Source organism: Mirounga leonina, unplaced genomic scaffold (genome assembly GCF_011800145.1).
Source record: "Mirounga leonina isolate KUSES-001 unplaced genomic scaffold, KU_Mleo_1.0 Mir_152, whole genome shotgun sequence".
In the NCBI taxonomy this organism is placed as follows: Eukaryota; Metazoa; Chordata; class Mammalia; order Carnivora; family Phocidae; genus Mirounga; species Mirounga leonina.
In genome coordinates, this window is record NW_023270380.1 from 20,312,060 (window position 1) to 20,328,282 (window position 16,223).

Here is a 16,223-nt window from a genome sequence, read left to right on the forward strand (position 1 = left end):
TAGAATATGACTCTAAAAATGAAAAATAAAAATGTTTTTTAAAAAAAGCGTTGATAAGCTGTTAGTTGAAAAAGGGAAAAAGAAAAATTCAAAAAAAAATGTTAAAAAAAATTAACTTTGAAACACTAAAGAATCATGGTAAAAAAGCCATGGATTCTATGTGCAGTATTCCCCTAGAGCTGGAGTTCTGCCGTTCTCATTGATCAGTAAACTTGGTCTTGGCTGGCTGTTCTTGCTGATCTTCTGGGGGAGGGGCCTGTTGCCGTGGTTCCCAAATGTCTTTGTCGGAGGCTGGATTGCCCCACCCTTGCCAGGTCCGGGCTAAGTCATCTGCTCGGGTTTGCTCTCGGGAGCTTTTATTCCCTGCAAGCTTTCTGCACAGCTTTGGAGGACAAGAGTGAAAATGGCGGCCTCCCAATCTCCGCCTGGGAGGAGCCAAGAACTCGGGGCCCTGCTCCTCAGTGAGCCCCCAGAGAAAAGCAGTTAATCACTCCCGTCTCCCCAGTCTCCGGCCGCACTCCGTGCTCCCCCGGCCTGTGACTGAGCGTTTCTATCTCTGGCACCCGACTTGGTGTGGAGTCTCGAAACCCAGCACATCCCTGCGGTGTGCTCCCGCGCCGCTCGTCCCGGGGGAGGAAGGTAAGTCTCCCCAGATCTGCTGCTTTTTGGGTCCCTGCTGGAGGAGCAGTGGCCTGACTGTGCCGCAGATCACGGTTTATGGCAACCCTGAGCTGAGAGCCCGCGCCTCGGCTCCATCTCTGCAGCCGGCTTCCCTGCTCTGATACCTGGGAGCTCTGCCACACTCAGGCACCCCCCGGTCTTTCTGTGACCCTGAGGGTCCTGAAACCACACTGTCCCGCGAGAGTTCCACCCCCAACTTAGCCACCAGAGCGACGTCCCTCAGCGGAGCTGACTTCTAAAAGTTCCAATTTTGTGCTCTGCAGCTCTATCACTTGCCAGTAGCCGGCTGATGGAGGCCCCTCCCCTGCTGTCTATCCTCCCGAATATTGCCTCGGATTCACTTCTCTGCACGTCCTACCTTCCAGAAAGTGGTCGCTTTTCTGTTCAGAGAGTTGTTGCTATTCTTTTCTTCAATCTCCTGTTGAGTTTGTAGGTGTTCAGAATGGTTTGATCCCTATCTAGCTGAATTCCTGGGACCAGAAGAAATTCAGGTCTCCTACTCCTCCGCCATCTTGCTCCGCCCCCTCTGTTTCCATCTTAAACAGATTTTTATTAATTCTTTTCTAGCTATGTGTATACAATCTGAAATTACATGGCTATTACTAGCCCGACCAATGAATTTATGCCTTCTCCATGATCTAAGTCTTATAAAGATCTTAAAATAGCAGGACCCTTGTCAACTCTTTAAATGTTTATATTTCCTCTTGTTATTAATAAATTTGGGAAGGGATGTCTTGAGATGGTCAGATATCTTTGTTTCTTCTGAAAATTTTGCCCACTAGTTTTAGCATTTATTTGTGGATCTTGCCACTAATTAATTAGTGGATCCATTTCTTTATTCAGTTATTTATTTATATAAATGTGGATTCACTGATCTGTGTACATATTCATTTATGTATGTAATGTATACATGTATGTGTGTGTGTGTGTATATTTACCTGAGAAAAAACAAAATATCTTTTTTTTTTAAGATTTATTTATTTATTTATTTATTTGAGACAGAATGAGAGAGAGAAAGCACATGAGAGGGGGGAGGGTCAGAGGCAGAAGCAGGCTCCCCACCGAGCAGGGAGCCCGATGCGGGACTCGATCCCGGGACTCCAGGATCATGACCTGAGCCGAAGGCAGTCACTTAACCAACTGAGCCACCCAGGCACCCAGAAAAAACAAAATATCTTGATCACCCCATCATTTCAGCTACCCTCATATAATAGCTATTTGCATTTTGTATTTTTATTTTCACTGGCATACATTAGTGAAATTATATTTAAAATATTTTATTATCCCTTAGCATTATATTGTAGACATTTTCCACATTCCTGCGTATGCTCTTATAATTGTCACTTAGATGGCTATGTAACATTCCATTACTGTGCAATAATATGTTGAACCATGAGTGCAAAGTTAAACATGCTCGTTACTGAATGCAGTCATGCCATTGACATCTGTGCACAGATTGCGGCTTCCATGGGACATTCTCACAGAGTAATTGCCTGAGATTGAAACTCATGGGTCTAAAGTCTTCCTCTTACTGATTTCTGGTTCTTTTGGATTAAGAAAGTGAATCCTTAATGTTTAATATGAGTTTAAGAAAAATAAGCAGGTTGTTTGGCTTGATTTTATGGTGATATTTTTGCCATGGAGAACATTATTTTTATAGTATAACATGTGCAGAGCCTTTTAGAAGAGGCTCCAGGATGTGGTGCCCTAGTTACACAGGCTTGCCCAGTGACCACATCATAAAAACATTCTCCTACTTGTCTTCTAATTCTATTATGATTTCATTTTTATGCTTAAATATTTGATTGCTCTAACATTTATTTGGCATATGTAGACTTGTAATTTTTCCCCAGATGACTGATGATCTGTCTGTCCCAGTACCAGTCACTGAGTAATCCATTCCTCACCCTCACTGATTTGAAATGCCACTTTTATCATTTATTATATTTTAATATGTTTGTTTATGGACTATATATAGTTGATCTGTCTGTAACTCATGAACCAGTACCATTCTGTTGTAATTCTGTAACTTCTTTTCTCCCCCTGGAATGTCCTAGGTTCACTGATACTTGTTTTCATCTGGGGAGTATAACAGTATTATTGTTACTTATTTTGTTGTTCAAAGTGTCTGGCTTTGCTTTTGCAGAACAGTTCTTTCCAAATGGGTCCTGTGCCCTTTCACTTTACCCTCACCCTTTGTTGTGACCGCTGTAGCTGCTGGGGCCACGGGACACCCCAGGCCCCTCTTGTGGTTCTCCGCCTCAGCCCTGGGGCATGCCTGTTCCTTGTGGGGGTGGCGCTGCTGTGAGGCCCACAGTGAAAGGAGCTGGGGCAGATCTGTGTCACACATGGAAGGTCACGTCAGCATCTCTGCTGTGTACCTCCTTGAGAAGAAATGTGTCAGCCAACACATACTGTTTGTGTGCAGTTCTTTTCCCCTGTGTCCTTCTCGTTTTCAGTCAAAAGTTTTCCAAAGTTCCTTGGATCAACTTACTTGTTGTCTACCCTCTTCAGTGAGGTTATAGAGTTTATTTGTAATGTAGCTAGGTTACTTTGTCCCAGTTGGTATTCCATCTTAGGTTCTCCCTGTGTCCTGGTTGGTCCCTCACAACTTTGCCTGTGGTAAGATTCCCTGTGTGTGGCTCTCAGTGTGTGGGCTCGACAGTTCCCTGTGCACCATCTGAGCTCCACACATCCCCAGCTTCCCCGTGCTGCCCCTTGACAGTCAAACCCTCCTCTACACCCTCTTGTCCCTGGCAACCGGTCTGCCTTTTCCAGAATGTCATATAAGTGGATAGGTAGCCTTTTGGGTCCGGCTTTTTTCATGTAGAAAAATGCATTTAAAATGCATCCATATTGTTGCATGAAGCAGTAGCCTGATTCCTTTTTGTTGCTGAGTTGTGTTCTCTTGTCTGGATGTACCACAGCTTGTTTACCCACTCGCATCCGGGCTGTTCCATTTTGGGGCAATGGCGAATAAAATTGCTATAAACATTCACATACAGGTTTTTGGATGAACATAAGTTTTTCTTCTCTCTTGAGTCACGGGTGGGATTGCTGGGTCATATGATAGGTGTATGTTTAATTTTATAAGAATTTCAAAGTGGTTGTATCATTTTGCTTTCCTGCCAACAATGTCTAAAGTTCCAGTCACTCTGCGTCCTTGTCAGCACTTGCTATTGTCAGAGTATAAAAAAAAAATTTAGCCATTGTAATAGGTGTGTAGTGATAATCTCATTGTCGTTTAATTTACATTTCACTAATGACTAATATTGTTCATCTTTTCATATGCTTATATATATACGCTTATGTACATTTTTTTATAGTCAAATCTTTAGATCTTTTGCTTATTTTTTTATTGGGATGTTTGTTTCCTTATTGTCAAGTTGTAAGAGGTCTTTATATGTACTCTGGATACAAGTCTTTTATCAGAGAGAAGATTTGCAAACATTTTCTCCCAGTCTGTGCCTTATCTTTTCATTCTTTCTCACAGAGCTAACCTTCGTAACTCTGATAAAGTATGACTTGTCAATTTTTTTTCTGTTATGGATTTGTTATGCTTTGGTATCTACAAACTCTTGGTCTAACTCAAAGTTACACAGATTTTTCCTGATTTTTTTTTTCTCTTGGGATATTTATAAATTTGTGCTTTATATTTAGATATATGATTCGTTTTGAGTTAATTTCGCATAAGGCATGAAGTGTATGTAGAAGTTTTGTTTGTGTGTGTGTTTGCGTGCAGACATCAGTTTTCAGCTAGACTGTAAACGCGCTGCTGGTGGATGCGTGCTGCTTTCATGCTTTCCATGTGGCATCACGTAGCACTGACGTTTCAACTATTTCTCAACTTAATGATTTTTTCTCAGCTTCTATTTTAATTATGCCTTGGCCCACCACCACCCCGTACCTCTGAGTGATTCTGTTGTTCCCATAAAATTAAATCCAAACTTTTACACCTGTCTTAAATTCCATTTATCAGTATAGAACACTCTCTAGCCCTCATAATAAATCAGCCTCAGTTACCAGTAGTTTTAGATTCATGGATAATTTTAAGGTGATGCTTTTGGTGGGACTCCTGAAAATACTAACTTTTGAATTCTGTATTTTAGCCAAGATTATTCCTCTTTGCCAAGATCCTCGCCTGTCTCTTTTTACTGAATCGTTTTTAATTACGAGTTTGCCTAATAAGACTGAAAGTGGAATGGCCTGTAAGAAGCCAGCCAGATGGCCAGATTGTCAGATCCTTTTTGAGATGGATCCTATCTACCAAAATAAAGTAAGTTTAAAAAGAGTTTCTCTCAGGGACTACTTGGCTCTAGGAGCAGAAACCCACGGAGATTCTTAGATTAAAGGGACTTGCTGAAAAATTCGAGTATCCTAACTTAGGGCAATGGACGTGTCATTTCCGGCTCATGTCCCCATCTGTCCTTCTCGTGGGCTTTTAGCTCCATTCACCTCTTTTGTTTTTTCCAACTTCTACTACGAAAAGGAGCTTTCTCTTGCATGATTCCCTCCCTGTACTGAATTGCCAGTGTGTTGACGTGCCTTGGCTGGGACTTCCCCATTCCAATCCCGCTGGGTATTGTGGTTCAGATCCACAGGAGAATCTCATCATCTCCACTTGGCTCAGATTCTGCCCGGTCAGGGAGCCGTCTCTTGGGAACGGGTGAGGTAACACAGTGTGGGGCTGTGCATGGAGCATCTGCTCTAACACAGGAATACATGACTGGTGTTTCTAGCGGCTTCAAGCAACATGCTGACCAGAAAGAGAAATGGCCTGGACATTGAAAAAGCCATCTAAATTTCTTGAAGTCTTAGGTTTCCAACATAGTTCTGCAGTGTGCGTTCTGCATAAAACAGACCCCACAGAGAACTGTTGTTGTACATATTCTGACAGAACCATCAGCCTGTCAGCCCACACTTGTTACTCTTATAATTCTGACCTGTTAACACTTTATTTACAGATTGCCAGTCTCCTGACTGTTGTTGGTAATTCCATGGGGCAAGTTAATGTTTACAGCTGCAAGTTTATAAAATACTGTTCCATGGTACAGAAGGCCAAAGCCATGAGTATGAAAATCTCATCGATAGACGAATTGACTTCAGTACAGTTTAAAACTATCCTGGCTAAATTCAGAAACTATCTTCAATATATTATTAATATGGCCATTGAGAAACGCATTGGTATTTTCAAAGTTGTAAGTCTCAATTATCAGTCAGAATGCTTACCATATGTTGAGAATGTCATACATCTGATCCACAACCTCTTGCGATCTGTAATTGAAAGAAAGAATACAAATCTACTGGAAGTAAGTGTTGTGGAAATGCCTATTGCATGAGAATCTTTATGATCATTAGATTATTATTTTAAAATGTGTACTTAGGAAATATAAATGATGAGTGTTATCCTCAGAAAATTCTAATATGTGTTAATACTTGTTTGGGTCTCTGATCAGATATCATTTCCTCAAAGAAACATTCTTTGTCCACCATTTCTAAAATGGCGCCCCATGTTCCTTGTTATGTCTTTTCCCTGTTGGGAATCTTTGCAAACTTACGAACATGGACATGACATGATACAACTTGCATTTTCATAGGGACCACTCTGGCTGCAGTGTAGAGAATGGGTTGAAGTGGGACAGGACAGGGGGAAAGCTGTTTCTGGTGTCTAGGGGAGCGGTGACACGCGCCTGAACCAGGGCAGGAACAGCGTGGAGTCTGGGAAGCAGATGGCTTTGAGATCCATTAAGAGATGGAATCTTCAGGATGTAGTGATTGGCAGAATGTAAGGAATAAGAGAAAGGAATTAATGATACTTTGAGCTTTTGGGTTGGGCTGCGGGGCGAGCAGGGCTGCGATGTGAGGCTGAGGGAGCACAGTGCTTGCTTCACCGCGTGACCGTCAGGCAGAGATGCAGTGTGCACATCCGGCCGTCGGCAGGGAGTCTGGACCAGAAGCACATGTTTAGGTGACCGGCAAACAGGTGCTCTTCAAGGTCACCCTTCAGGAGGCTGCGCCTGCTGTATTTGTGTAGCAAGGAAGGAAAAGGACCCCCCAGCAGAAGCCTGAGGAATGCGAATATGCAGGAGGCTGCTAGACGGAGAGGGGCCTGCAGAGGAGCCACCAGAGAGGGCGAGGAAAGCAAGGGAGTGGCCTGAGAAAGAGGGAACGTTTAGTAGCTTTTAATGCCTCAAAGAGTTTAAGAGAGGGTTGGAAAGTGTCGGTCTTTGGAGCCACAACAGTCCTAAAATGCACACAGAATTAACCCCTATTTCGCTGAGGCTGGTATTCCCCAAGTATCAGAAACCGAACCCAGTGTACCGCCCAGCACAGCGGTTTCCCTGATGCACAAGGATGTCTCGGCGCGGGTGAGGCGGGCCTTTGCTGTGTCAGCGCCGCTCCCGTGACTAGGGCCGCTGCTGCCCCAAGGCCCTGTGCTCGCGTCCGGGCAGAAACACGGGGACGCAGAAGCAGCAGTGCGCTGCGTTTCACTTCGCTTGGCTTCGCCAGAACCAGGTCACAGTGCCGCCACCGGCTCAGAAGGACCTGACTGAACGGGCACGTCAGAGCTCCTCTGCCTCAGTGGTTGAGGAAAGCAAGCAGAAGATGGAGTGGGCTGGGTTTCAAGTCAGACTTACTGCATCTGCCCCAGTCGGTGCCTTGGCTGTTCACACCCATCTTCCCACATAGTGAGTTTTAGGGGGCATCACAGATCTCACCGCTCTTACCTGGCTGGGTACTGAACCAACCGACTGAGAAATAAGACGACAGGTTAAGGCAAAAGAGATTCAAGGATTTCCTTTATTACTAATGAAGTAGACCTTGGAGAATATGGCTTCTATTTACTTAAAATTAACCTTCCCCAAACAGAAGCTCAGACTTAGGGAGAGACTTAGCCCACTCAGCACTGGTTGCCCTGAAACACGACCAACATCCTGGCCACAGTGAGCAGAGAGGAACGCGTACCCTCTGCGGACAGGTCGGCTTTTTTTTTTTTTTTTTTTTTAAAGATTTTATTTATTTATTTGAGAGAGAGAGGATGAGAGACAGAGAGCACGAGAGGGAAGAGGGTCAGAGGGAGAAGCAGACCCCCCGCCGAGCAGGGAGCCCGATGTGGGACTCGATCCCAGGACTCCAGGATCACGACCTGAGCCGAAGGCAGTCGCTCAACCAACTGAGCCACCCAGGCGCCCCGACAGGTCGGCTTTTGAGAGGAGTGTCTAGGCTCTGCCTGTCCACCTTCTCCTTCCAAACTCCCCAGTCCCAGGAGTCACTTCACCTTCCCCAGGAAGTGAGTGTGGGGTGGAGGGGCCTACCAGGAAGGCTGGACGAGCAGGGGCCCCCGCCTCATGGAGACATCAGAAGTGGGGCTGAGTGCTGCCCCCCTCCCCCCGGCTATGCACACTCTATCAAATGTAACATGGCGCTTAGTGTTTCAGTGAGTTCTAAACAAAGACAGGGCAGAAGAATATAAACTGGTGGAGAAGGAACAGGATACGTGTAACTGAAACTTCCATCCTATGAAGAAGAAAATGGGGAAACAGCCACCTAAGGTGGTCTAGAGCAAATATCAAATCTTGCTGGACAGAAATACCGAGAGTTCCTTTATTTGAGGGTACGGTAAGCTCTGTGGCTGATCAGTCTGGCAGTCTCTGGCTCAGGTCTCTTGTCCCCGGTGACCCCCAGTTAGATCCTGTAGGAGGACTCTCTGGGTTTGGTATTCTTCACCCCCTCATCCAAGCCGGGCATCACGGGCTTGTACTCGCTGGGCCCTGAACAAGTACACCAATGAATCTCCTGTTGGCCTGAGTAGGGACACCTGTGTCTGCCTTAGGAAATGTCATTGATGGTTATTAGACTTGGACTTGCTTCTTAAAATAATTTTTTCCTGTTTGCTTCTGGTTAATTCTACACTTGAGTCGAGACATGACTTTGAAGCCCGAGAACTTTTTATTTTTAGCTGCTGTCTGTTTGACACTTCCCTCTCCCCCCTAAAAGTGTGGTTCCATAGCTGATGCTGTTTGGAACATAGACTTGGGAGGAAAAGTTACACCCTTAATAGTCTCTGCCTGCAAGCTTCCCGCCAGTCCTGTTGTCCCACCTTCTTCGGCGAAGGTGCCTGTTTGAAGATAAGAGCTCTTCTCTCTTGCTAGGGCTGCCACTTTGAAGCCACCACTTTCATTCAGAGTGCAGAAACCGTCACCTGTCTCAGCTTCTGCAAGCCTGTGAATGAAAGAATCCTCAAGTCGGCTCTGCAAAAGGCAGAGAAGAATTTTCTTATCAGAGCCATAGTTCCCTCCATCTCTGCTTAGCTCATTTTAGCAAGAGTCTGTCTCTGAGGATTTCACTGGAAGTACTAAAGGAACCAGAATACGAGACCACGTGTTTCCGACTGTTTACCCAGTGCTGCAGCTGCGGTCTCTCAGTCCCAAGCACTGGCAAGACAACATGGTGATCAAAGACTTTGCTGGCCACCCTTCACCAAGGAAGCTGGCCAGGAGATACAAAATACTCTCAACATGACAGTCATCAGGGAAGTGAGAACCACACATCTGTTTAAGTGGCCAGAATTAAAAAGACTGACAATAGCAAGTTCTGAGAGGATGCGGAGAAACTAGAACGTTCACACGTTGTTGGTGACGATGAAAATGGTGCAGTCATGTTGGAAAACTGGCGACTTCTTGTAAAGTTAAATGTTCACTTACCATTCGACCCAGCTACCCCATTCCACATTATTTACTTACAAGAAATAAAAATAGGTCCACACAGACTTGTACTCACATAGTCATAGAAGCTTTAACCACAAGTGCCAAAACCTGCCAACAATCCAGAGATCTAGCAAGAGGCAAGTAAGGAAAACAAAACAAAACAAAATGGTGCATTCATGCATTGGAATAGCGTTCAGCAGTGAGAAGGAATGAACGAGTGCTACATACAGTTTGGATGGACTGCAAAAATATGTTGACCGAAAGGAGTTCCTGCTGGATGATTCCATACATATGGAACTTGACAAATACAAATTTAATCTGTAGCCACTACAAGCAGATGGTGGTTTTCTGAGGCCAGGAGTTAGGAGGGATGGGGCACAAGGCATCTTTTAGGGCAATGAAAGTTTTATATATGTTGATTACAGAGGTAACTAAACAGGTGTATAAATGTGTTAAAACTCATCATGATGTACAGTTAACATCTTTTGTATGTAAATTTGGCTTCAACTGATTTAAAAAAAAAAACCCTGGCTTTTCCATTTACTACTTGAAAGACCTTAGTTAATATCCTTATTCTTGCTATACCTCAGTTTCTTTATCTGTAAATTGGGGATAATATTACTGACTAACCTAGAGAGTTTGTGAGAGTTAAATGAGCTACGGGTTATAAAACCCTAAACACATTCTGGCACATAGTGAGCGCTAGATGAACGTGAGTCACTGCAAACTCGATTTCTGCACTTAGAAGGGTCAGGGGTTTTAGTTCCAGAAAACTTTCTGAGCTATAATTTTTTTAAAAGATTTATTCACTTATTTGAGAGAGAGAGCATGCGAGCGGAGGGAGGGGCAGGGGGAGAGAGAGAGAGTCTAAGCAGATTCTGTGCTGAGCGTGGAGCCTGATGCGGGGCTCGATCTCAAGACCCTGAGATCACGACCTGAGCTGAAATCAAGAGTCAGATGCTTCACCGACTGAACCTCCCAGGTGCCCCTGAGCTACAATTGTTTTTTAGGAACCAGCTTTGAAAGTTGCTTATTCATCCTCTCTCTGGCTCCCGCATGCCCCAGGTGTGTTTTTATGTATTTCCTGAGGCTTTGAGTCGCTTTCATTTATGCAGTTAAGGAGTTTCCCCTATTTTGATGAGAGTATTTTTTATCATAAATGAGTTTTATCAAATGCTTATTCTGCATCCCTTGAAACAATCACACATTTGTTTTCTTCAGTCCTTTAATGTGGTTATTACATTAACTGGCTTTCTTGGGTTGGTGGGTTTGGTTGCCAGCACGCACATGCACTGACTTGTACGTTCTTTGTAAGATGTTTGCATTTATGCTGGCAAGTGAGATTGCTTTGTGACTTGGCTTTACCATTCTCACTGTCTTTGGTATCGGTGTACTACTAGTGACAAAGGGAGTTTGGGTGTGTTTCAGCTGTTTCTACCGTCTATTTTTTGCATGAAATTGGGGTTATCTGTTTTCTTTGTGATACAAACCAGCGTTTTCATGTGTTTCTTTCTTTTTTTCTGGCATTTAAATGGCATTTGTGGTTAGAGTCAAGATAGCCCTGTTTACTGTCTTCTGTGTTGGTCATGAATTCCAATTAAATGTGGTAGGTACAATTACCAGCCTGTTACTAGACTATATTATCCAAGTTCATTAAAGGAAAGCTACTTGCTTAGGGTCACACAGTTAGGAAACTCTGGAGTTGGGATTCAAAACACAAGCCTCTCTGGTTTTAAAGCCTGTCCATATAAACTGTGGTGGGTTAACAGTGGTTATTTCTGAGTGATGGAATAATAAGTATTTTCTACATTAAAAGCTTTTTTTTGTATTGCAGTTTTTGTATGAGCATCTATTTTATAATCAAATAGAATAAAGTGTTCAAAAAATTAGAGACATCCAGGAAATTAATTCAAGGCTGTGAAATTGAAAATTGAAATGACATTGATTCCAAAATTATGCATGAGTATTCATTAAGAGCCCTGAAAACATGAGGAAAAAATATGACAAAATTGTAATTTGAGTATAGAAATGCAATTATTTTGAAAATTTCATGGAATGATATACATACTATACTTAGAAAAGTATTGATATTATACATATAATGAATACATACATTTATAATAGATAAAAATGGGATTTGGAATCAGACTTGGGTTTGATCAGTAACTCCTTATATTTCTCGTTTTAGGCTAATGAATCCCTCTGAGACTGTTTACTCCTGTGCAAACTAGTGAGCAGATGTGCTATCAAAACAGAACTAGCACATCAGTGCCCCAAACGGGGTGGCGGTTATACATTGTTCACAATTCAGCCATGCCCTTGCTGTAGCTATTAGTCTATTTCTTAGAGGCAAAGTTATTCATAATATTACTTCCTGTATACCTTAGTAGCATTTATTTTATGTGCAAGGTACATTCAGGTTCCGTCTGTTAACAATAGGAAGGATTTGAGCATGTTAATGCTCCAGTATTTAAACAATAGTTAGAATAATGTTTAGATGATGTCTTCATTTTTTTGTGAAATTATAATGATGTAAGTTAGTGAGAGATACTAAAAGAGTAGTCTTGTAAAATAGTGTCAGAACTCATTATATAAATCTCATTAATGTGTTAACGATTGCAGGTCGTGGAGTCATCACTGCGAAAGCTGGACTCTGATCCCACTGAAATAGAAGAATTTGTGGAACATTTTACTTTTTTGGATGCAATTTCCTCAAAAATATTTGCATTAGAAAAAGAGTACTCCACGGTTGCTCAGCTGCATTCTGTTGTACGGTATTACCAGATTCAGATTTCAGAAGAGCAAATTGCCATACACAAAATTCTTCTTGGCAGGTTTGGTCAACTAAAAACTTCTGTGAAGCTAAGCAAAACAAATAAAGATGCGGCTATTTCTAGATTCAGAGACAATCTGGAAGCACACATCACTGGTTTGCGAGTTGACCTCAGTAACTTAAAGGCCAAGGTCAGTATTTTGTTCATTAAATATCAACTGGATCGGGTGCCTGGGTGGCTCAGTTGGTTAAGCGACTACCTTCGGCTCAGGTCATGATCCTGGAGTCCCTGGATCGAGTCCCGCATCGGGCTCTCTGCTCAGCAGGGAGTCTGCTTCTCCCTCTGACCCTCCCCCCTCTCATGTGCTCTCTCTCTCATTCTCTCTCTCAAATAAATAAATAAAATCTTTAAAAAAAAAAAAATCAACTGGATCTTAGTTTCACGTAGGCCTAAGCTTATAGGTATTTGCTTTCTGTGGAGTCTTAGGTCAATAATTTAATCCAAGTGATGTTAACCTAGAATCCACAGACAGAATCTTGGTGATTTGTGAGCTTCACTGGAGAGAGAAATTGCATGTCTGTTTTCACTAACCTCTAACTGAAATGTAGCCTTTTCTTCAATTATGAATGAATGTAGACAACAAACAGCAAAGCAGCGACTTTTCCCATACGATTCAACAGTCGGCCACAGGAGGCCTCTGGCCCGAGGGGCTGAAACGCCCCTGACATCTGTCTGGGCCTGAGTCTGGGCCGGATGTAAGGAGAGGTATGATTTCAGTCACTCACAGAGAGCAGACTGTAAAGTAAACGTCCAGTGTTTGCTGAGCCCTTCCCAAGTGTCAGTAACTGTCCTCCGTGTTTTACCCTTTTATCTGTCTGAAAAAAACAAAATGAGACTTAGAAAGGTCAGCTAACCTGCTGGAGATCACACAGCAAGTAATAGCCAGGGCTCCAGAAACCTCGCTCCGTGCCCTGTCTGTCCTCGCCGGCGCTGCCAGGTATTAGCGCCCAGGCAGTCGATGCAGCGTGAGCGCCTGGCGTGGATTAGACACAGCGTGACTTACTGCAGTTACTGGATTTTCGGCTTCTCCATTGACACGGCTGATCTGCACCATTTCGCACAAATACAGTGAAGATGAAACAAATTGGTCATGAAAGCACTTGATACACATACCCCGTCTGCAGCCTTTAAAATCATACTAGAAACGTACAGACGCTCCCAAACAAAAGTTACGGGTGTACACAAGTTCTGTTTGTTAAAGTGTATGAGGTTGTGGACACTGCCTGAAATGGGGGTCTGTGTTGCTGTCAGTTTACTGCCGAGTCCTGGGCAACCACACGGCAGGCCAGGGGCATTGGGCTGGGACAGGAGAGAGTTTGTGCCCTTGTCACCAAGGGTTCAGAGACCCTGCGGGAGTCGAGAGCCAGGGGCGACTCTGCAGAGCTGTCCTGAGCCGGGCCTTCGTTCCTGCACCCCCAGCCCTCCCAGGGGCATGACTGTGGGTGACTTTAGCTCTTTTTGGCCAAGGGCAGCTCCTGGGAAGGGGCACAGCCGTGTCGAGTGAGCATCTGTCCTCTCCCCACCTACTGGGCCTCGCCCAGTAAGCTTTCATTTCTGCCGATTATGTTTTTTACTTCTAAACTTTCCACTTGGTTCTTGCCTACATTTTTTCATTTTTCTTTGCTAAGACTTTCTGTTTTCCCACTGGTTTCAAGAATATTCATCATTTTTTGGTGGAGCATTTTTTATCATACCTGCTTTAAATCCTTTGTCAGATCATTTTAAAATCTGTGTCATGGAGACTTTGCTGTCTGTTGATGGATTTTCTTATGTGAGTTGAGGTTTTCCTGATTTTTATATGCTGAATAATTTTGTGTGATATATTTTGGATTAAGTATTGGGTTGTCAGACTGTGTCTTATTCAAACCACATAGAAGGTTGGTATTTTTGTTTTAGCAGGCAGCAGACCTCGTCCGGTCCCACGTCCCAGCCCATGCTCTTTGGGCGGCAGTCCCATTGTCACTGTAGGTGTAATGACTTTGGCAGGACAGAGCAGATGCGTCCCCCCGTGCGCCATGCAGCACTCCATCTCACTCTGGGAGGTAGTCCCCGAGGTGCTGAACAGGAGCCAATCCACATGCGTGCAGCTCACGGGGGGTGCACTCACTTCGCAGGGAGCTCGTTTTCTGGAGTCTCTTGCTCTCTGTGATCATCCCAGAATTTTCCACATTCCTGGCACTCTTCTTTTCAGTTCTCTGTTCAGAAAGCTGGGGCTGGTTACTGTGCTCTGCCAGTCACTTCCGTAACTGCACACACATCTGGGGCAAAGCAGCAGACACAGAGCAAGCGGTCCGTGGGGTTGCCCCTCCCTGGAAGAGAGGACAGTTGTCTCCCCTGAGGTCTTTACTGCCACCACTGTCACACCCCCTTGGGATTGTCTGAGGGCCGGGGTGGGAGAGAACAGGAGAGAGAGGCCTTCCACGCACCTTGTGAGCATCCGCAGCGGTGAGAGAAGAATGGGGGCTGCATGGACAGCAGGGAAAGGGAGCTCAGGAGAGAATGGCTCGGCTCTGAATGCACCCGGCAGAGCTCAAGAGCCAGGCACTGGGAGGGGAGTGGCGCCTGACACATTACCAGGGGCAGATGTCCAGGGTGAGGAGGCCTCCGACCAAACCAACCGGTCGGGATTCTGGCTGAAGACAGGCCAGAATGAAGTCAGTCCCCGGGGCGGTGGACAGTGTAGGACTTGAGCAGACGTGGCAGGTGCAGGCTCTGGCTAAACAGAAACCGGCCTTGACACGGACGTGCACCGATGGGCCTCAGAGAAGCTTTAGGAGCCTGACTCCAGTGTGCTCAGGCAGAGAATCCTTGCCAGACCCTCTCCTGCTCCTGAGTCCCCAGTAGTAGTCTCTCCAGAACTCTCACGGTTTGTGGCCCTGAGGCTCCCGCCACGTTGCCCACACACCGAGCGGAGGTCAGGGTCTGCTAGGAAGACACTGGGGTCAATTTACCACTAATCTGGTGGCGCTTTGGATGACTGTCTGCGTCCCCGGCCTGCCTTATACTCTTTACTTTCAGACTCCTTGGATGCTGCTCCTGGGGAGAGCCAGGGTGGGGCACATGTACTCTGTCTTCTGACTTTGTGTAACCTTTCACACGATTTCACTATTTACCTGATGGCTGAGATCATTCTGTGAAGATCTCGAGTGGAACACTGCTAGTAGGACTGGCAAAACGTGACGGGATATAAGCCAGTAAGATCATTTCTCCAACTATCTCCCCCCGAGATAGCTCACTGACAAACATAAATAAATATTAATGAGTGGAAAACTATGGGAGAAGGCTAAGGAAAACTTTATTATATGTCCATTAAATGAGCATCCCTTTTGCAGATCATATATTAAGCTCTATCCGTTATCATGAGTACTGTTTATCAGTTTTGTACGGCATGAACACACCACGCAAAACACAGTGTTACTTGTGATTCCATGGGTTGGATTTTTTAAAAGAATAAGGTGATAGGATCCAAATTCATTTATTTGTTCAATAACTTTTTAATAAAAATTACTGTCTACATCTTACTGTACTAGGTTCTGTGAGGTGTTTGGAAATAAATGGACGAAACCATCCTTAATCCTGAGAAGCTTATAATTTAATAAGGGATAAACTTCTACTTATGTCTTTGTTTGGAGGTCATTGTTGCAAATGTCCACAATCTCATGTGTAATATTTAAACTCTAATACAAGGCAACATGTGACAAGTACCATAAAAATAGAACAAAGTTAGGGGGCGCCTGCGGGGCTCAGTCAGTGGAACAGCGTGCGACTCTTGATCTCAGGCTTGTGAGTTCAAGCCCCACTTTGGGTATAGAGATTACTTCAAAACGTACAATCTTCAAAAAAAAAAAAAAAAGTACAAGGTTAAACAGGATCAGAAAAAGGAAGAGACCTCTGGAGTCAGTACCATGCCCTGGAGGCCATACCCTCAAACTGCCACTTACCATTGGATGATGTGACAATTATTTGTAACTTTAGAACTTTCTCGAAAAATTGTGAAAAA

The 16,223-nt window shown here is 44.2% G+C and overlaps 1 protein-coding gene across 1 annotated transcript in view; it reads left to right on the top strand.

Annotated features, from left to right (window-relative positions):
- Positions 1-16,223, top strand: part of DNAH14 (dynein axonemal heavy chain 14) — a 357,723-nt gene that overhangs the window by 110,578 nt on the left and 230,922 nt on the right. The window contains exons 23-25 of the mRNA XM_035008404.1: positions 4,791-4,957; positions 5,646-5,990; positions 12,012-12,353. Coding sequence (XP_034864295.1) covers positions 4,791-4,957; positions 5,646-5,990; positions 12,012-12,353 — 854 coding nt within the window. The remainder of the gene's footprint in view (positions 1-4,790; positions 4,958-5,645; positions 5,991-12,011; positions 12,354-16,223) is intronic.